This window comes from Castor canadensis, chromosome 18, assembly GCF_047511655.1.
Source record: "Castor canadensis chromosome 18, mCasCan1.hap1v2, whole genome shotgun sequence".
Taxonomy (NCBI): Eukaryota; Metazoa; Chordata; class Mammalia; order Rodentia; family Castoridae; genus Castor; species Castor canadensis.
Window position 1 is genome coordinate 41034314 of NC_133403.1, and position 21653 is coordinate 41055966.

At 44.5% G+C, this 21653-nt stretch overlaps 1 protein-coding gene across 1 annotated transcript in view; it reads right to left on the minus strand.

Annotated features, from left to right (window-relative positions):
• Positions 1-14747, minus strand: part of Vps37b (VPS37B subunit of ESCRT-I) — a 33708-nt gene extending 18961 nt beyond the window's left edge. The window contains exon 1 of the mRNA XM_020159463.2: positions 14564-14747. Within this exon, the coding sequence (XP_020015052.1) occupies positions 14564-14674 (111 nt within the window). The 5' untranslated portion in view covers positions 14675-14747. The remainder of the gene's footprint in view (positions 1-14563) is intronic.
• Positions 14748-21653: the final 6906 nt, after the last annotated feature.

Consider the following 21653-nt stretch of genomic DNA (forward strand, 5'->3'; position numbering starts at 1 on the left):
ACTTTTACAGATGTAGGAGGATTACAGACGTAAGCCACCAGCAGCCGGCTTGTACTGCCTCTTATAGTGTAGAGTAGCATAGCATAGCAGTAGCATAGTACAGTATTAAAACCTCAAATACAGTAGGCTTACAGAATAGGTAATGAAGGTTGGCATGCATTTAGCCAGGCTAATCAAATCTTTTATTGTAGTACACTTGATTTATCTTACCAATTAATTTCAAGATAAAGTTCACCAAAGTCACAGGCAATGTGAGTTGGGCCTGTTATTAAAGGTTAGGTTATTCGAAAGCTCAAAGTGACCTTCCATTCAGAAAGAGCTAGACCATGATGAAGGTCACCAGTCTCCAACTGACTACTTCAGGTTTTCAGATGATGCCTAGAATTCGAACCTACAATACTCCAGAGGCTTGTTGCAAACAATCTAATGAGACTTAATTCAAATCATCCTTCGGTTTTACTGAAGAAAAAAAAAAACTGTTGCAGAGTTTGGACTACTTAACATGGTGACAAAATTAGACGATCTGAAAGTACAGAAATGCAGCTAAAGAACTGTAGAACACAATCAGATTGTCCTAAAATACAACTCTCTTGAGGGTTGTGTGAAACCATCGCCAAGGCTACAGCCCATTCAAAGTTCCTCCAAACAAGCCACTCAACAGACAGAACATAGTACTTCCAATCAGTAAATTAATACTAACAGCTTGTTTTATTAGAGATGTCAAATCCTTCTAGCTGAGATGAAACTCACTCCCCTCAGAAAGTAGCAGCCAATAGGAACTAAACTCAATCCATAGAGTTGGCTTGCATCTAAAAATCAGTGTGTCACTCACTAAGCACAAATGACCACAGAAATGCAAAATGCTACGCTTGAAAATAAATGGACCAGTCCTAGACAAGAAATAAAGGAATCTTAGTGATGACAATTTGACTGTGTTCTAGTTCTGACAAGCACAACATACTAGGGTTTGACTTTTTCTATAAGATTTATTTCCTAATATTGAGAAAAAAGACAAGCTCTCCTTATTTCTCGGACTTACTATTTGTATACTGGTGTGAATAACAAAGAACTATAACAGGTGTGAACAGTTCTGATAACTGATACATGCCATGAAATGCTGCTGTACTAGAATCACTGGCCTTATAAAAACTGGAGGGGGAAGGGAGTGAGGATCAGAAGACAGAATAATGGGCCACCCACACTGACCACAACGCTAACTGCCTCTATCCCTGGAGTCTCCTAAAAACCATAGGTTTGTCACACTCTGGACACTTACTAAATCAGAATCTCTGTAGTAGAGCCTGGGAATCCTCTAACCCACATAATCACAACCAGCAGCTGCCAGTAAACTGAGCAGTTTGGTTAAAGCACACACGCTAAACATTTTAAAATATACACATGCCTATTTTTTCATTTAAGATAAGGGTCTTAACAGAATGAGTATTGTTAGCTTTCTTTTTCAAACAGACCATATCCTTTCCCATGGAACAAGAACATAGAGCAGAATTCTGAAGTTCTTCAACTTTCCCCAAATCTAGTGCACATGTAATTCCCCAGTGAGTTGTTCTCTAGTGAATCACTTTATATTAACTCTTTCTAAACCACTCGGTTTTCACAGAAACAACTTTATTCACTCATGGTTCATCAGTTACCAAAGTATTTAGTGAAATTGCATAATTACTAAACAAACAAAACCAGAATGAAAAGATCTGAGAGCAAACACATTTGGCACCATCAGCATGGGAACAGAATTGTCCAAAACACCTCATCATGACAAGAAGGTGTGGGAGACAGATTGGTTACTACGTTTTCGTTTCTGTTGTTCTATTTTATTTAGTTTGGTGTGGAGGGTGTGGAAGACAGATCAGTCACTAATGTTGGTGTTGTTTTGTTTTGGTTTGGTTTGGCTTGGCTTGAGACAGGGTCTTGACTCCCTGAGTTCAGCCTCCCAAGTAACTGAGACTATAAATGCACTGCTGTGTCAGCTAATTTTTTTTTGGGGGAGGGTGAGTCCTGAGGTTTGAACTCAGGGCTTTACCCTTGCTAGGCAGGTACTCTACCACTTAAGTCACTCCACCAGCCCTTTTTTGGTTGGGTATTTTTCAAGATTGGTCTCTCAAACTATTTGCCCAGGGCTGGCCTTAAACCACGATCCTCCTGATCTCTGCCTCCTGAGTAGATAGGATTACATATGTGAGCCACCAGCACCCAGCTTTACTCATTAAATTTTGATGAAGGAAGTGGAGTGTATGAGTACTGGAAGACTTAGTTCAGCGGAGGGAGCCCAATTAATATCTTCTATGGTAATTTTGAAATCAAGACCTTCCTTTCCATCCCATTCCACCCTCTATAGAAGGCAGAATTTCTAAATCTCTATTTTCCCCTCCTCCCTCCCTTTCTTTTTTGAGATAGAGTCTTGCTATATAATCCAGGCTGGCCTTAAACTCATGATTCTCCTGCCTCAGCCTCCTAAGTACTAGAATTAGAGATGTTCACTACTGAGCTCAGTTTTGAGGGGTTTGCTGTTGTTGTTGTTGTTATTGTTGTTTTTCTTAAAGCAGTGTCTCCCAGTCAGCGCTGGTGGCTTGATGCTACAGTGGACATGTGAGGCCCTTGGTCCCATCCCTACCGCCACCAACAACAAAAACACAGTTATCTTTTGATAATTTTGCTCTTACATTTAATATACATGACAGGAATTTCTAACACATGACACAGTAACTGCAATTACTCATCTTCTCTTCAGTATAAGTCAGAAAATGCTATTCTAATAATGGGATTTTTTTCAATCTGTGGATAGAAAAAGGGATAAGTCAAAGGAGAATCAGTCACCCTGGATTATTCTACTTAGTAACAACAGGACTGGAGGAGTGGCTCAAGTAGTAGAGCACCTGCTTGGCAAGCATGAAGCCCTGAATTCAAACCCCAGTCCCACCAAAAAAAAAAAAAAAATTGTAACAAAAACTATGCAATTTTATCTGATGTAGGGAATCAGCATCTTGTCTAAAAGAACTTCATAATCCATAGATTAGTCTTTACTTCACTATTAACAAAATGGTTGAGATAATCAACTTACAAAGAGAAAGGGTTTAATTTTACTTATGACATTGTCCTCTGGTGGTGGTGCCAGATGGCAATAGCAGGAAGCGAGCATATAGAGAGCAAAACCACTCACCTCACCAGGTGTGGTGGACATGCTTACAATCCCAGCACTAAGGAGGCTGAGGCAAGAGGAACAGCGGTTCAAGACCAGCCTAGATTACATAGCAAGATCCTGTCTGGATATGGGGAACTTTCTCATCACCACAAACCAAAAGAGCAAGGAGGGGCCACAGTCCCACAATCCCCTTTGTGGGTATACCCAAGTGACCTAAAGAGCTCTCACTAGGCCCCACCTCTTATGGGCTCCACTACCTCCCAACAGTGCCTCCCTGGTGACCAAGCCTTTGGTACATGGGCCTAAATGTAACTCACTTTCAAAAAACATGTTAAATGTTCATCATCTTAACAGGTTTCAAAGATGTTGATTACCACATAATTTAGTATAGCAAACACCTCAATATCCAATACTACATAAATTATGACATAAGTGCAGGATGATTAAAAATCATGCCTTGTCAGCAGTGATGCTTGAGCCTGCAGAGGCCACTCCTCCAGCCTGGCCTGGCTCTGGCCATGCCCTTGGCTGGACTCCTCCTATTCAATTTACTTGACATTTTATTTTGGTTTTACCCACCCCTTTGAACTGTCACAGAGACCCTACCCTTCACCTAGCTCACTTGGCCAGGAGTGAGGGAGCCCTAGTCTTGAAGAAGCTGCCTTCCTCTCCTCTGGCACTACGGCCCTGGTGGGAGAAATGGAATTGGTGCTGCTTATTGTGTAGTTTGTTTAGTTCAATTTGGAATCAGAAAGCTGTAGATTTTTGTGCCCTCTCCACCACCCCCGTTAATCCTGGTCTGGTCCCTGTTCTCCATAGCCCTTTACTCCAAGGACCAGCCCCCACCCCTGCCTGTGCCTCTCCCCAAATACCTTCAGATGGGGAGGGGAGAGGGAGGTGGCCTGCCCCCTCCTTAGGCACCCCCACAAACACGTTTGTTAAAATCAAACCTGAATAAAACTAAAAGTTTAACATAAAAAAAAATCATGCCTTGTAAAAATATTTTGAATATAAAACAAAAAAAAAGAAACAAAATGTCCAGCCATAATCCTAACTACTGAGGAGGCAGCAATCAGGAGGATTGTGGTTTAAAGCCAGCTGGGCAAATAGTTTGCGAGACCTATCATGAAAAATACTCAACCAAAAAAAGGGCTGGTAGAGTGGCTCAAGTGATAGAGCACAAGTCCTAGCTACTCAGAGATCAGGCAGAACGTGGTTCAAAGCCCAGGCAAAACAGTTCAAGAGACCCTATCTAAAATACCCATCACAAAAAAGGGCTGGTGGAATGGCTCAAGGTATAGGCAGTAAGTTCAAGCCCCAGTACCACAAAAAAAAAGAAAAATAAACAAACAAGCCAGTGCCTTCAATCCTAGCTACTTGGGAGGCTGAAGCAGGAGGATGGAAAGTTTGAGGCCAGCCTGGGCTACATAGCGAGGCCCTGTCTCAAAAAGATATACGTATATTATCTAATTAAAATAAACTAGCAAATCTCTATATACAGAATCATCCCAATGGGAAAAACAAAAAGAAAACAAAATATTTTGGTAGTGTTTAATTGAGTAGCGGTATTGACATGATTTATACTGTTCTTCCTTATGGTTTTCCATATTTCCCATAATAAACATGTAAAAATATTAAAGGTTTGATCAGCTGAGATCAGACATAAAAAACAGTAGACACTTCTTGCCTTCTTAAACAATTTCATGAAACTAAGGTAGCCCTTCTTTGGTGAGACAGAGGTCATGGACCTGGAGCAACTAATGTGCTGCCTAAGACATACAGGACCCTGGGGCTATGGAAGCAGTGGATGCCTTTATCCTCTAAAATGAGCCTTCTCCACAGAAGGCCCAGGGCCCCAGTCCCACAAGACTCCCCACCAGGAGTCCTGTGATTTCCTAAATTTGAGAATACTGCATACATGTACCTAAGACCCTCTACCCCTTCACCACACACCCTAGCAGTAAGAAGAAACAAAGAGGCAAGAAGGCAAAAGAGAACTCACTAACTCCATTTGCTATGGAACCTTTGGTAATGTAATCACCATAACAGGCACAGAATTAGGGCTCAAAGGGATACACCACCTCAAATCTAATGGCCCCACACTACAGTATTAACAACAGGAACAGCTTCCACTTATTATTGCAAGGTACAGTGCTAAACAGTTTATACACATTTTATTTAATCCCCAGAGTGACTCAATTAGGACACTTTTTTCTTTTTTTTCCTCCTAGTAAGAGACAAGGTCTCACTATATAGCCAAGGCTGGTCTCTCACTCATGAGCCTCCTGCTCAACCTCCCAAACAGAAGGGATTATAGGTCTGTATCACTGCATTCGGCTTAGGATGCTATTGTTAATAATGCCACATTAATGATAAGGAAACTGGTATTTAAGAAGGTTGACTACTAGACCCAACTTTCCTAGTACCCAAATCTTATCTTAACCCCTATGCTTAATGGTTCACTTCCCAATTTTGTATACCTTTTATAATTCCTGCCTCCTCTTTTAGTGTCACATTATGTACACACACACACATACACACATATTTTTGGTGGTACTAGGTTTAAACTAAGGGCCTCAATGCTTGCTAGGCAAGCCCCTTCTTATTACTTGAGTCATCCCCCAGCCTGCTCTACTCCTTTTTCCCATTCTTTTAAAATGTGCCACTGAAAGACACACCATATGACTAAGCATTATTACTCGAACTGCGCAAGGCAAGGCTTAGGCTCTGCTCTTGAATCCAGCCTACGCCCTGGAAATCCATTATGTTGGCTGCCCAATGTTCAATTTTATCAACTATCTTTCAGCCTCCTAACTGATCTCCCCACTTTCTAGTCAAATTCCCCGCAAATCCCTACTCCCACTGCTGCCAGGATCATCTACGCAAATGTCAAATGGGACCAACCAACCGCAGCACTTCCCACAGCATGCTCAATCCTCCAGTGGCTCCCTGACTAGAGGATCAAGCCCAAGCTCCTTACCACTGTGGCATAAGAGGCCATCTGGTCCTGCCTGCCTCTCTGGCCTCAACCCCATAAGGCCTGTTGACCCCTGAAGCACACTGCTAATTCCTATGTACACACACTCCTCTTCAGTTTTTCTTTGTTCCTGCTGCCCACCCCCATGTCCCAAAGTTACTCCCTCATCACCTGGCTAACTAACTCATCCTCTGAATCACAGCACATGAGTCACTGTCTCCTCCAGGAAACACTCCCTGCCCACCTCCCCCACACCCCAAAGGCCAGATGGGTCTCCCTCCACTGGGGTGTGTAAGCTTTACTACTGTTTGATGCATAGAATATTTTGTGAAATTGGCTTCTGTATATCTCATAATCCTAATGAAAATTTGGGGCTAAGGTGTAGCTCAGTGGTAGAGTACTTGCCTCACATGCACAATGCCTTGGGTTTGATTCCTAGTAGAGAGAGAAGAAGAGGGGGAGGGAGGGAGAGAAAGAAAAAGGGGGGATTAGAGGTGGGGGAGAGGAGAGAAGGAGGGAGAGAAGTAGAAAGGGAGGACAGGGAGGGAGGGGAGGAGGAAAGGGAGGGAGGGGAGGAGGACAGGGAGGGAGGGGAGGAAAGGAGGGAAGGAGAGGGAGAGAAGGAGGGAAAAGAGGGAGGGAGAGAGAGAGGAAAACTGTGGCTTACTGGTTTCATATTCCCCAAGTAGTACACCCTAGGCTCTCCATAAAGGTTGGGTAAATGAATAAACTTCCTTGAATTCAGCTGTGTTCACATTAATGAAATGTTACCTGGAGACAAACCTTAATTAGCACTCACTATGTCCCTCCATCACCCTGGGCACTGGGCTACCAGTAGAGATACAACCTCAAGGTGCCACTAGTTACCCTTGGAGATAACAAAAGGTTTGATTTAAAAAAAAATTAATTTACTACAGTGCTTGAAATATAATTATCCAGCCTGTAATCTCAGCAAAGTTAGCAAGACCTTATCTCCAAAAAAAAAAAAAGGGCTGGGGGCATGATTAGAGGAAGCCCTGGTTCAATCCCAAGTACTGCTGGGGGAGGGAAAGAAATAAAACTAATTATTTAAATATTCACTTTTCACAAACTGGCATACTAATGAACAACATTCCTCACAGATCCACAGGAAATTTTTTTTGGGGGGAGGGGGAGCAGTTCTGGGGTTTGAACTCAGGGCCTCAAGCTTGCTAGGCAGGCACTGTATGGCTTGAGCCACTCCATCAGCCCTCATGAGAAATATTTTTAAAAGCTTTCTCTTGACACACTGTAAAGTAACCCTGAGACAACAAAGTATACTTCTCTAATTCCCTTCCTCTCCCTGAAGAAATTCTATAGAGAACCTGCCTCCACCTTTGTATCACAGGGAAAGGTGGTTTTCCTGATTAATGGTCGGATCTGTAAACGCACTGAGGAAGGAAGTAAACCAAATGCAAGTCTTGTCTCAGCGTGCTCTGAGCACCCATGATTACCTGGACAGCAGCGCTAACACAGCGGTCCTTGCAGATAGCCTTGCACTTTGTACCCGCCATGAATCCCCACAGCAACACTACAAATAAGCAACCCAACACACTGGCCCTCCTCAGTCCACAGGCACATCCACTCTGCACATGCAGGATGGAGCTTAAACAGTCCAGGCTACTTCCAGGTTTCCCTTTTGGCCAGTCTGATTAGTTACAGCACTATCACAGGGTGTCAACTTGTCTAGAGAAGCGTGCCATTAGATCTGTTCCTCCCTGTTCTCAGACGACACCTCTTTCCTTCTCTCAACCCACTAATTACTCCTAATGGTCGTTCAAACTTTATACTCCTAATTTCAACAAGCACTCAGAGGAGGCTGACTCAAATTGTCTTCAAGCCAAACCGTTCCCCGAGCTCCAGAACTGCACTTTCTCCTGCATGCCCAGGCAGTGTCATGTCAGTGTCCCTCACACTGTCTACCAGGGTCTCATGACCTCTCTCCTCATGAGCCCCTCCTCCCAGCTCCCTCTGGCTTGAAGGCCAGTCACATTCACTCATTCAGCAGCACTAGCTGGGCACATCCTTTGTGCTGGATGCCAGGGTGAAGATAAGCACAACAACAACAACAAAAAAAAAAACAGCTCCAGTCTAGTCAAGCCACAAAGAAGTGACTTACACAATGAGTGTCAAGTGTCACAGAAGAGGTAAATGAAGGGAGCATGTGTCTGTGACTGAAGAGGTAGGGGAAAGGCTTTGGAAGGGAAAGCTGATGAGGTCGTTCCCACAACAGGGAAGGGGGTGGTGAAACTGGTCCCACCACTCTCCCAGAACCCCCGACTCCAATCCTAACTGCTTCTTACCTGCACTTCCACTTCTGCCTCTTCCCAGGTGTTCCAACACCACTCCAGCCCACCCACCCTCTGCTGCCAGATGAACCTTCCCGGAGTACAGCTCTGACCCTACTACAGCTTCTCTGCTCCAAGGAGGTCACAGGAGTTCCTCATAGCCAAATTAACTGAGGTGGAGCTCACATCCAGTCCTCCACTCTCACCAGCCTCATTTCTTGTTTTCTCCCAACACATATGCAAATCCCATCTGGCCAGGGTACATGAGAACTCACTAATAAAACAGCTTGTCTCCCTGTTTTTCTGCCTCTGTGCCTCTGCTCCTGCTATCCCTTCTTCCTGATCCCCATTTTCTCCATCAAAAACCTACTTAGATAGTGACTCAAGATACTTAGATAGATACTCAAGATAGTGACTGACTGGACTAGAGGTATGGCTCAAGTGGTAGAGCGTACTGTTTTGGAAGCTTGATGCCCCGAGCTCAAACCCCAGTACCACCAAGTAAAAAGGACAGTAAGTGGCCAGGGGAAAGAATGTGGAGCTTTCTGGTGAGTAGGGAGTGTTTACCTCCTAAGCTGGGTGGCAGGTACACAGATGTTCCTTATACCATTCTCTATAACTTCTGATAGGCCTTATGGCACTTAATTTATTTTCTGAAAGCCTGCCCACCTTCCAAAGTCCATTTTCTTACACTAGGGACCTATCTGGCCAGAGAGCTTCTTCACATCTGACCTCCAAAGACACTTATAAATTTCACATCTCACTTTTTATTTTATTTATTTATTTTTTTTTTGGTGGTACTGGAGTTTGAACTCAAGGCCTCACATTTGTTAGGCAGGCACTCTAAGCTTGAGCCACTCTGCCGGCCCTGTTTTGTTTTGGGTATTTTTGAGTTAAGGTTGCACGATTTGCTTGGGGCTGGCTTTGAACCGTGATCCTCCTGATCTCTGCCCCCTGAGTAGCTAGGATTACAGGCCTGAACCACTGACATCTGGCCACATTTGGCTTTTCTCATTCTTTCTTTTTTTCTTTTTTCAGTACCAGGGCCTGAACCCAGAGCCTAGAGTATGCTAGGTTCATTCTCTTTTTAAAAGATTGCAGTAAAATACACATAGCATAAAATTTACTATTTTAAGGTTAGAGGTACGGCTCAAATGGTAGCGTGCCTGCCTAGTAAACACAAGTTCCTGAGTTCAAATGCCAGTACAATCCAAAAAATGAAAACCAAAAAAACCTATTTTAACCTTTTTTTTTTTTTTTTTTTTCTTTTCATGCACAGTACTGGGGATTCACCTGAGGGACTCATGCTAGGCAAAGGCTCTATCCCTTGACATTTTAGCCATTTTTAAGAGCACAATTCAGTGGTATTAAGTACATTCACACAGTTGTGCCACCATCACCACCGTCCACATCCAGAACTCATCTTCCCAAGCTGCAATTCTGCACCTCTTACTCTCATATTGTAGACGTTTGTGTACCTGGTTTATGTCCTATGTTTCCTTTAAAGCTTATATGCAGTAAGTGCTCAATGCCATGGACCTGAAATGGAATCTATTTGGGCAGCAAGGCAACAAAGGTACCCATGCCTCTTCATTTTAACAGTAACTATTTAGCAAGCATTCACTTTGAACTGGATACCATGTTAAGTATCTTAGACACTTACATTTAACCTACCCAAGAATTCTATGAGCTGGGGTGTGTTATTATCCCTTTATTTCCAACAAGGAAACTGCAATTGTAAAGACTAAATACTTGCCAAAGGTCACACTGCTGGTATCAAAACCCAGTTGTGACAGTCCCCACGACACTATCAGTAAATACAAAAGAAGCAAAGAGCAATGAAACAGTGGATCAAATTTCATCGAAGGCAGACTAACAGTTCTGAAAATGTCTCATAAAGACAGGGAGCTCACCACCACTAAATGCTTTCTCTGTGCCAAGTGTTAACATTTAGCCTCTCAAGAATTCTAAAAGGCAGGCATTATTGCATTATTTAAGTCTAAGAGACTTAAATGTGGTCACACAACTCTTCCCTTAAAATCCTATTGCCTTCTTTTTAAAAAAAAAAAAGAAAATGAAACAAAGCTGAATTCCAGAAAATATTCCTGGAGACAAAAGCAACAAAGATCCTTAGAAGACTGAACCACAAAAGTAAGCCATTGCAGGTACAATGACGATTACAGAGCATGGATGGAAACAAACCCAGCAATATGCACTCAAAGAGTTGTGCATCTAAAAACCAAAGTCCTCCATCACAAAAAAGGGCTGGTGGCATGGCTCAAGGTGTAGACCCTGAGTTCAAACCCCAATACTACCAAAAAAAAAAAAAAAAAAAAAAGGTCCCACCAGTATCCATTCAGCCTGTGTGTTGGGGAAGGAGCCCTGGGCACAGGCAAGGGCAGGCACTACATTTCAGTAAGCCTTTCCCACTTGCTGCCGTGCCCCTGAGCATCGCACACAAACCTCTACCCAATGGCCTTAAGGAAGCAGCTTCTTCTAGACCACAGCACTCTACTCCCCACACAGCAACCTGTCTTCAGGACCCCCAGCATTTTTGCACATGGGTATATTCACCTGCCACAGACACAAAACTCGAGTCCTTAGTGAAAACGTCAGTCAGCCCCAACCAAACAGCATTTACTCAGAAAGCATGCAGAGAGAAGTGACCCCAAGGTCCAGTTTACTTGCCTAATCCCCTGAGTGACAGTTCCTTTTAAGGAACTTGCCAGTCCAATGGAGTTTAATGTGAACAGATGAAGCCACATTCCACTGCCATGTAAAAATAACTTTAAATAAAAATAAAAATGAGGGCTGAGGGTGTGGCTCAAGTGGTAGAGTGTCTAACAAGCGTGAAGCTCTGCTAGGTTCAAACCTGAGGACTGCCAAAAAAAATTAAAAGAAAATATAATCAAAAATAAAAATGAGCCCATCAAAGTGGCACAAGCCTATAATCCCAGGCTAAGGCAGAAGGATGGAGAGTGCAAGGCCAGGTTGGGCTATATAGCGAGACTCCATCTCAAAAAAATAAATAAAAACTATGTATATGAAATAGCCCACAGCAAAAATGGAAAAGAGTGCAAGACCACTAAGGATATACTCCATTTAAGATTGCATAGTGAACAGGACAAACAGGAAAAGATAAAACACGGGCCCACAAATGTCTATAGCTCCAACATCACTTTAATGTGTTGAGCTATACTAAAACCCAGCTCACGTTACAATGAAAAGGATGTAAGTGGAGCGCAATGCACAGCTGCATTTAAACCTAACAGTGAATGCCTTCAAATTCAGCCACACTTTACAGTCACCACAAAATATCCCCTCAGGCTTGAAGAGGCCTTACTCTACAATTTAAAGTACTTCCTTCTGCAAGTTTAAAAAAGCCTCCAGTTCTGGTTAACAGATTCTATTCTGTGAAAGGCCGGTTCTATTACCATCTCTTCCTAAACCTGGGATAGACAACCGTTCTGACCACAGAAAGGCTAATGACAAATCAAAATTAATTAAAGATTTTAAATGAGATCCTATTCACCTGTCGGTACTAATGACTGTCAGTAATCTTACAAAGAGGGAACTACAAGTGAGTATTATTAACTGCAATTACTCTTTATTGAGCACTAACTACAGGCTGTGGTAAGTATCTAAGTTACTATTTCACCTGGTCTGTACATCAGCTCTATGAAACAAGTGTTATCATATTATCCTTTTCCAACAGATGCTCAGAGAAGTGAAATGACCTGCCTGCAATCACACATCTGGAAAGCAGTAAGTCCAGTGTAGAGTCTATGTACGAATCCAAAGCCTGAGTGTGCTGTAACTCCCTCGCATACATGTCCCATTTGGTCAGGAGTGAATAGTTCACAAAGTATTTTCTTCTGTATCTCGAAACCATCTCAAAATAAACCAACGCATGACATTACCAGGTGCATGAAACTATCACGACCATAATGGCTGTCCACTTTATACCAATTAGTTTAGAGACACACACCAAACCAGGGCAACAGGATCTGCAAAGTCTGACCCTGGTTGCATGAGCTCCTAAGGTATTTTAGTTTCCAAGTTGTTTCATTGTTTGTACACCCAGAAGAACAAACTACTTTTGAGTAACTTAAACTGGATATAATGAAGTGGAGTCAGTCAGACCTCAGTATTCCGGTCAGGCACTCCAGCATGAAGGTCACTCTTACTTTAAAAAAAAAAAAAAAAAAGAGTGGAGGAGTGCCTTAAGTGGTAGCATACCTGCCTAACAAGCTAGCAAATGTGAGGCCCTGAGTTCAAACCCCAGTACACTAAAAAAAAAAAAAAAAAGTTGACAAAAAAAAGAAATCCTGCTGCATTACTTTGCCCTACTATTTAACAATCTGCAGATTCTCAGGTGGAGGAAGTAAGTGAGTCGCATTCTAACAGCCTTGGAGTCACCTGACCAAACTGACTCATCCCTAGGTTTGCCTCCACTAAAAGGAAGTTTATTTCTATTCATCTTCCACCAATAGAGTTCTCTGTTCTTACTTAAATAGAACAGTCACATATAGCAAAGTAATTTGTAGCAATATTACACATTAGGAAAATATACTATAATTTTATTATTAGGCTAGAAAGATGCCCTGCTGACAACCAACAAAAGGTCTCCCAGCAACTGAAAAGCAGGGAAACTCAGCAAAGATTTTCTTTCTTTGCAGACATGAAACTCTCATTCAGTCAAGAAAGATGGACTTTGTCACTTTTTATTCTCTAAAATGTAAAGTACCACATGGAGACCATAAATGGGGAAAACTGCATCTTGGAGCAATGTTCTATGTGCCAAGTTACAAAGCCCGTGAATACAAGGGGTGTATTAATGGAAAGACTGATACCATCTTACTACAGTGGCCTCTCTGTAGCTCCAGACAATGATCTGTTGAGGGTTTTCCAGGGATTTTGAATGTGCAACCTCTATACAAGCCTCCTTTAAGGGGGATGGCTGCATGCTAAACAATCCCTCTTAAGAAAAAAGGCCAAAGCCCCCCAAACAGGCTTCTGGGGTGAGAAACTCAGCGCTGTAGGCGTGGGAAGGGGCAGGGACAAAGGAGGAGTGGTGGGTGGGCTGGGTCAGCCTGGCTCCACCTGCCAGGAGACCCAGACCCACATGATCCGACCTTCAGACAGAGACCCAGGACTGGGAGAAAGTGAGAGAAGCAAGCACAGGTTACAAATGCGCAAGGGTGAAGTCAGTCACCCAGAGCAAAGCACCGCAAGACCTGGGGAAGACAGCCAGGACGGGGCGCACACATGCCTTCCAGGGGCTGGGCTGGGCTCGCCCGGCTGGTGGAGAGGTGGGGGACAGCGCTGAGCTCCCAGCCCCCAATCCGTCTTCTCCCAGGAACAGCTCCAGACACCCAGAGGGGTGGGACACAGTGGGGCAAAGCCAGACATACTAGAACTTCCACATTCCCTTCTTCCACGGAGGGGGAGACCACTAGGGGAAAGGGGATCCTGCTGCCACCCATGGGCCCATTCACAGACCAAGCAAAGAACTCCCTGGGAGGACTCGACCAGGGCCACTTCCAGGTGAAGACACACTGGGACACACGTTGCCCTGGCCTCTGTAAACTTCGGGGACCCCTGTCCAGCCCTCTCAAGAACTGCTACAGACCCTTGGTTCCCCACCCCCAAGGCCTATCTCCTCTGTCAAAACTCACCCAGCTAGACCACTCGGCCCCCCAAACCTATTCTTAGCTCCCTCGACTTCCCAATCTCTCCTTTCAAAGCCCCCCCATCCTGACTAGATATCGCCCCAGCGGTCGCCCCGAATCCTCGCTTTCCTCCCAGACCCAAGTTCAGTCCCCTCTACCCCTGCCAATCCAACCTCGGGTCCCCCCAAGTCCCTCCCCAGCCCCGACATCCCCGCTTCGGGCCCAGATCTGGGTCCTCAGCCCCCAACCCTCGCCTCAGGACCCCCAAGGACCCCCCCGCTCCAAGCCGCGTCCCCGAACCCTTTTCCCCGCCTCGACCCCAGCCTCGTTCCCCTCGGTCCCGCCGAACCCCACTCTTGCCTGAGCACCAGGAGCGGCCCCCGGCTTCCCCCCCACCCAGCCCCCGCCTCACGACCTGAGGAGCGGCCGCGGCGCGGGCCCCGCCGCTCACCTCCTCCATCTTCTGCACCATCTCCGCCAGCCGGCCCTCGTCCTCCAGCAGCTCGTTGAGCTGCACCAGCGACAGCCCCGCGAACCGCGCCTCGCTCGCGGCGCCCGCCATCCCTGCGTCTCGGCCACCGCCGCCGCCGTCGCTCCGGCCGCCTGGCAGCGCCAACCGGAAGCGCCGCCCTCAAGGCCCGCCCACCGCGGGGGGGCACGTGACGCCAGCCCTGGGTCGTGACGTCATCACTTCGCGGGCGGGCGGACGTGACGCACGGGGCGCCGATCCGTGAGCCTCGTGCCGGGATATTGGTTGGGGGTGACTAAAGAAAGAAGGGCCTTAGGGAAGGGTTTGTCAGGGTGTGAACGCGATAATGATGTCACCAGGGCGTGGGAGAGTGCGCCATGATGTCATAAGAACATTTTTCCTCCAGGACCATAGTGGCTCACACCTACAATCATAGCTACTTGGGGAGGCTGAGATTGGGAGGATGACAGTTCGAGGCCAATCCAGGCAGAGAGTTTGTGAGACGCCCCCATCTCCAAAATAATCAGGACAAAATGGACTGGAGATGTGGCTCAAGTGGAAGAGCACCTGCTTTGCAAGTGCAAGGGCCTGAGTTCAAACCCCAGTCACGCTCGCTCACACACACACACACACACACACACACACACACACACACGGAAAAAAAATCTTGAGATTCAATGAAAGCAGACAGTGGGAAGGAAGTTAATGCAGCCTATGCAAAAAAGGGCCTGTAAGGGGAAACACGTCTGGATGCCATTCGGTTCTTCAGAATTGTGGGACTGCCAAGTCACTTAACAAATTTGTTATAGGCACTGGGTATTCAGGTCTGAATAAAACAAAAAGAACCCCAGCAGGAGCTAACAGACTGACAGGGACTCAGACAGAAACAAGAAACAAGATAGTGACATATTGGGGAAGTTCAAAGAAGGACATAGATGCCAAAATAAGACAATAATAGGGAAGACCTTCTTTAAAGAAATGGTGCTGGTAGAGTGGCTCAAGCAATAAGAGCACCTGCCTAGCAAGTGTGTGGCCCTAAGTTCAAGCCCCAGTACCACCAAAAAAAAAAAATCATAGAATTAAAGAGATAATGATCCCAGAGAAAGTGGCATCTGAGGACTGAGTAGACCACCATTCCTGTAGGAAGCTCAAGCAGCAAGTTCAGCATATGCACAGGCCTAGCTTGGGACATGTGAGAAGAGGGCAGAAAGCCTGAATGGCTGTATAACACCATAAGCAAGTGGTGCTTTTGGGCACATCAGGGGAAGGTGCCCAGCTATCTGGGTGAACCACACTATGCTCTTGGTAGTTTTCCACCCTAAACACATAATTTAGGGTTTAACTGCTCAGTTGTCCAGCTGTCTGGAAGTCTCTAAAGATCCAGGAGTCTGGGAACTCTACCCTGCTTTTGAATCCACCAGTTCTAGTTGGAAGAAGCATAAGTCTGAGGTTAATCACTACAGCCCCCTTAATTTTCCACATAGGGAAACTGAGGCAGCCCTGACAGAAGGAAGTACTTTGTTTTTTTCCAAAGTCAAGTAATTGGCAGGTATCCTGGCTGCCAGTCTGGCAACTACCATGCTGGCACCATACCACACTAAACTTGTCGCAGATCCTTATTGGCCAACCGCTGGTCTTTGTGTATGAAGATAAGGCTTCTGAGACTCCATCGAGAGAACATAAGGCCTGAGTTGTTCACCCATACATTCAGCTGGACTCCACTGACCCGTTCTGTCCTCTCTGTCCCTTGTACTAAGGGCACAGGTTTGTAAACACATTAAGAAAGCTAGAGGAAGTGTTTCATATTATCTGTACACAAAAAGATTTTATTGAGTTTCAAAAAGGCACTGTTGGTTTTCTTCCTTTTACGTTGTTGCATTGGTCAAGAAGAGAGGACACAATAAATAGGGAGGGGGATGTAGGAAGTTAAGATCATGGTCAGGGTTAATAGTGGTTTTTCTTCTCTCTCCAGGAAAGAGTAGACCTGCCCAATGGAGAATTGTACTTAGATTTCCAGGAAGTTCTCACCACTGAGGATTCAGTTATCCAGAAGCTTTTCACAATCCCCACAGAAGGTGGAACTAAGGTTAGGGGTCAGAGGACTCCAGAAAGATGAGGTAATTTGATCCACAGCACGCCCCCCTGTGTGCAGTGACCACCCAAAGGCTCGGTGTCAAGGAGGTTCGAATCCCAACCTTGCCCTGTCCTTTTTTTAAGTCTTCTCAAACTTTTTTTTTTTTTTGCCACCAACCTATTCGATTCACCACTTCCTTTGTCAAACAGAACAAACCACAGAATCATCTAGTTTCTGCTGCTCTAAAAACTTCTCGTCCCTCTTCAGAGTGGCCAAGAGGAGAAAAGAAAATCAACGTCAAGGTACTCTGCACTGGTGTCAGGCCTGTCAGTCAGTCCACGTGGGGGAACTGGAACTTGAACTTGCTTTGGTTGACTGATATTTAGGTTTCTGTTCACACCTATGTTTCTTGTAATGTTCAGGGGTTGAGTAAGGCTTTGCCTTGGCAAATCCAGGGCTATGGACACATGGGCCAAGACTCCTCTCTCAAAAGGAACATTGTTGCCGTGGGAGCAATACAGTATTGTTGGACAGCACATTAAAAAAAAAGAAAAAGCACTATAAACTTCACATAATAGAACCTCAAGATCTTCTAGCCTTGGGGTTAGAATTCTTGGCAGAATTATTCACAAATGTTTTGCAGTTTGAGGTGCTGGGAGGACATGGGTGGACATGATGAGGCATCCATAGCACATGCTATGCTGCCATGTGTTGGCGCTGGAGGAGGGTATTCCCCAGGTGTGACAGCCTGACGTCACCACCCTGGTTACTGTCACGTACTAGCACCCAAACTCCTAGAATGACCTACACGCTAGTCATTCAGAAGAAAAAACAATTGCAGAAATAGTCCCTGCATTGGAAGATAAGGGAAGATATACAGACTGTTTGTTTAACCAGCCTTTCCCACCTTTCTGACTCAGGCAAAAAACACTGAACCCTAGCAGAACAGAAGGGTTAACTAATCTAAGGCTGCTGTGTCAGGGAGGTAGAGGGTGCAGTAATCCTAGCGACTCACGAGGCAGAGATCAGGAGGATCAAGGTTCAAAGCCAGTCTGGGCAAATAGATCATGAGACCCTATCTCAAAAATACCCATAACTAAAAAGGGCTGGTGGAGTGGCCCAAGGTTAGGGCTCTGAGTTCAAGTCCCAGCACCCCTACCATGTATTCACCAGGTTAAACATCACAGAGAGAGTGGAAAGTTCCCCTGTCCAGTGTCTGTCCTTCCCCAGTCCTATTTCCTTCCCCTCCAGAGCATAGCTCTGATCTTCTTCTTATTTTACCCTGTGTGTGGATAGCCATAACTTTCTATAAGTCATATATACACATATCTTTTGGCCTGGTTTTTCATCAACAGTAAGTTTCTAAAATGTATGCTTATTCGTTTATATAATTTCAAACATTCTTTTTTCATAACTATATGTTTGTACATGGAAAAGAATTTTACTGGCATGTAAGTACATATACATATATATGATGAGAGAGAGTTGTCATTGTTTTTTGTTTTTGGTGGGACTCTGGTTTGAACTCAGGGCTTGTCACATGTCCAGTCCATTTTACTATGGTTATTTTGGAGATGGAGTCTCACAAACTATTTGCTCTGACTGGCCTTGAACAACAATCCTCCCAATCTCAGCCTCCCAAGTAGCTAGGATTACAGCACCAGGCTCAGTTGATATCTTTGTATTCTATTGCATGTATTAAAATTCTTTCTCCTGTTGAGGGGAGGCAAAGGGTATTTACATCTCTAGCTTTATTTGCCAAATTGCTTTACAAAGTAGTTACACCAGTAGTTATTGCTGTTGTGAAAAAAATATATATAACATGAACCTTACTATTTTTGGGCTAGTGGTGTAATTCAATGATAGAGCTCTGGATTAGATCCCCAGCACCTGCCCCCATAGAAAAATGTACCACTCACTCCTGATTGCAGTTCAAGGCCAGCCTGGGCAAGAGTTCGTGAGACCCTTATCTCAACAAACAAGCTAGGCATGGTATCTACGTGTGAGGCCATAGGTGGAAGGATAGAGGTCTGAGGCCAGCCTTGAACAAAAATACAATACCTACCTGAGAACTAACTTAAGTATAAAAGGGGGCTGGCAGAGTGGTTCACATGGTAGAGCCCTGAGTTCAAGCCCTGGTACCACCAAAATAAAAAGTACCATTTTCAGATGGTTTAGCCATTACAACAGTACATTCACAGCCTGCCATCCAACTCTACAACTCTTCATCTTACAAAACTGAAACTCTGCCCCCACTGAGAAATAATTTCCACTCCCCCTCCCACCCTGGTAACCACATTCCGCTTTCTGTCTCTATGAATTTGACTACTTAGGGACCTCATCTAAGTGGACTCATGCACTTGCCCTTTGGTGACTGGCTGCTGTCACTTAGCAAGTCTCCAGAGTTCGTCCCTGCTGCATAGTGTCCAAATTCCACAATTTTCTTTTTTTTCTGTGGGGGGTTGGGGGGAAGTACTGGGATTTGAACTCGGGGCCTTACACTTGCTAGGCAGGCACTCTACACGAGCCACTCCACCAGCCCTTTTTTGTGATGGGTTTTTTGAGATAAGGTCTCTCAAACTGTTTGCCCAGGCTGGCTTCAAACTGCGATCCTCCTGATCTCTAGCTAGGCTTACAGGCGTGAGCCACTGGCTCCCGGCTAATTTCACAAATTTCAAGGCTGACTAATATTCCAGCTCATGGGTACACACATCTTCTGATGCTTTAATCTATTTGTTGATGGACAAGTGCCAGCTACAAAGGCAACTTTGCTCCACCTATACAATCCAGGAAGTAGGATGTGACAAGAGTTTTGACTGGACAGATGACTTCTCAGAATATCAAGGATATGTGCCTGAGACAAAAGTTTTCTTAGATTAAGACCCCAAATTTGAAATTGAAAAAGAAAGAAAAAAAAAGAGATGGGAAGTAGGTGGCTGAAAGAGGTGAAAAAAGCCAGACAGGATCTTCCAAAGGACCCCGTATTTTGATATGCACCCTGTTGAGTGGCCCCATCTTTTTCCTTTTTTTCTTTGGGGTACTGGGGTTTGAACTCAGGGCCTCATGCTTGCTAGGCAGGCTCTACCACTTGAGCCTCTCCCCAGCCCTTATTTATTGAATAGGGTCTTGTGTTTATGTTGAAGTGGGGCTGGATCATGATCCTCCTATTTATGCTTCCCAAGTAGCTGGACGGTAGGCATGTACCACCATGCCCAGTTTTTTTATTGATTGAGATGGGGTCTCATGAACTTTTTTGCTAGGGATGGCCTCACGCCATGATCCTCCCACCTCTATCTCTTAAACAGCTGGATTACAGATTTAAGCCACACCACCTGTCTTTGAATTTCTTTAAACTCCCAACTTTAGTGTCATTAAAAACTTACTTTTTCTCACTAATTACTTAAAGGAAGAAGGTGGCCTCAATCGTGTTTTTCATAAGTTTTACCAATAACATTTGTTTTGTACCATTATTTCAAACTTTAAAATAGAAATAATAAGGCTGTTTTTACCCCTTCTGGTGACCTGCCAATCCCATTCACAGAGAGGGACATGTGCAAGGTGACTTAACTTGCTTCCCTTAAGAGCAATGTCTCTGGTCATCTTTGGAAAGGGCCCCAACTGCTTTCAGACCCTGGCACCTTCCTTCCCTCATCAAATGACTCTTAGGAAGTATTCCTTCAGTATTTTTTCCACTGTTGCCTGACAGAGACAGTGAGCAGCCCGTTCTGTACAACTGTACCTGTAACAAGGCTGGCAATTCCAACAACTTTGGGCTCAGGCACCGGGAAATTAATTCAGCTCTAAAATCACTTCCAACTCTGACACATCGAAGACCCTAACTCAAAGACAATGAGTACAGCACCTGAGTCAGTTTACATGGAGGGAAAACTAGACCTGGTTTCCAGGCACCGGGTTTGCAAACTCTCCGGGGAGAAGCTAGAAACTGAAACTCTAAAGGTGCTATTTTTAAAAAGAAACTTTATAGGTCTTTTTTTTTTCAGCTGTAAAAAGCAATTTGCATCTTTCATTTCTTAACTGGGTGATGGATTATGTTATCTTCTACTCTGTTCAGCAAATCCGATATATCTCAGAATAACACACAAGTTAGCATTCAAATACTTAAAATAACATTTACTTTGAAAATTGTCACCAGGGATGCAGCTCAGTGGCAGAGCATTTGGCTTACATGTATAGGACCCTAGCTTTGATCCCCAGCTCCACAAAACAAAAAGCCTGTAAAAAAGGTCAAAACAGTGGAGAAGTACGGAGACCAAGCTAGGCATAGTGGTACATGCCTGTAAGCCCAGCACTCAGGAAGTGAAAGCAGGAAGATCACAAGTTCTAGGCCAGCCTGGGCTACATAGTCTGACCTTCTCGACAATAAAAACAAACGAACAAAAAGACTTAAAATAAATGGTTTAAAAAATTCTTTTGATCCTATATCCTAGAGGTGACCACAGTGAACAGTTTTGTGTTTAACATTTTAAGAAGTATTATGATATGGACACACATGTACTCTCCATATAACATTTTGTTTTTCTGTGTTTTGAGACAGGGTCCCACCTTGCCTGACCATGTATAACTTTTTATTTAGTAGAAGTGAGGTCTTCCACACTGCTACCACTATTTCAGTATTTTAGCTTTGCCACATTCTTTTTTTTTGGTGAGACTGGGCTTTTTTTGTGTTTTGGTGGTACTGGGGTTTGAACTCAGGGCTTCTCACTTGCTAGGCAGGCGCTCTACCACTTAAGCTACTCCATCAGCCCTTTTTTGTGTTGAGTATTTTCAAGATAGGGTCTCAAGAACTCTTTGCCTGGGCTGGCTTTGAACCTCAGTCCTCCTGATCTCTGCCTCCTGAGAAGTTATAAAATGCAACTGGGGAAATAGCCCAGTGGTCTAGCACACACTTAGCTTGCTTGAGGCTCCGGGTTGAATTCCAGCAACCAAACAAATAAATAAATAAAATTTAAGAGCAAATGTGCCAGGTCTGGAGTTTGA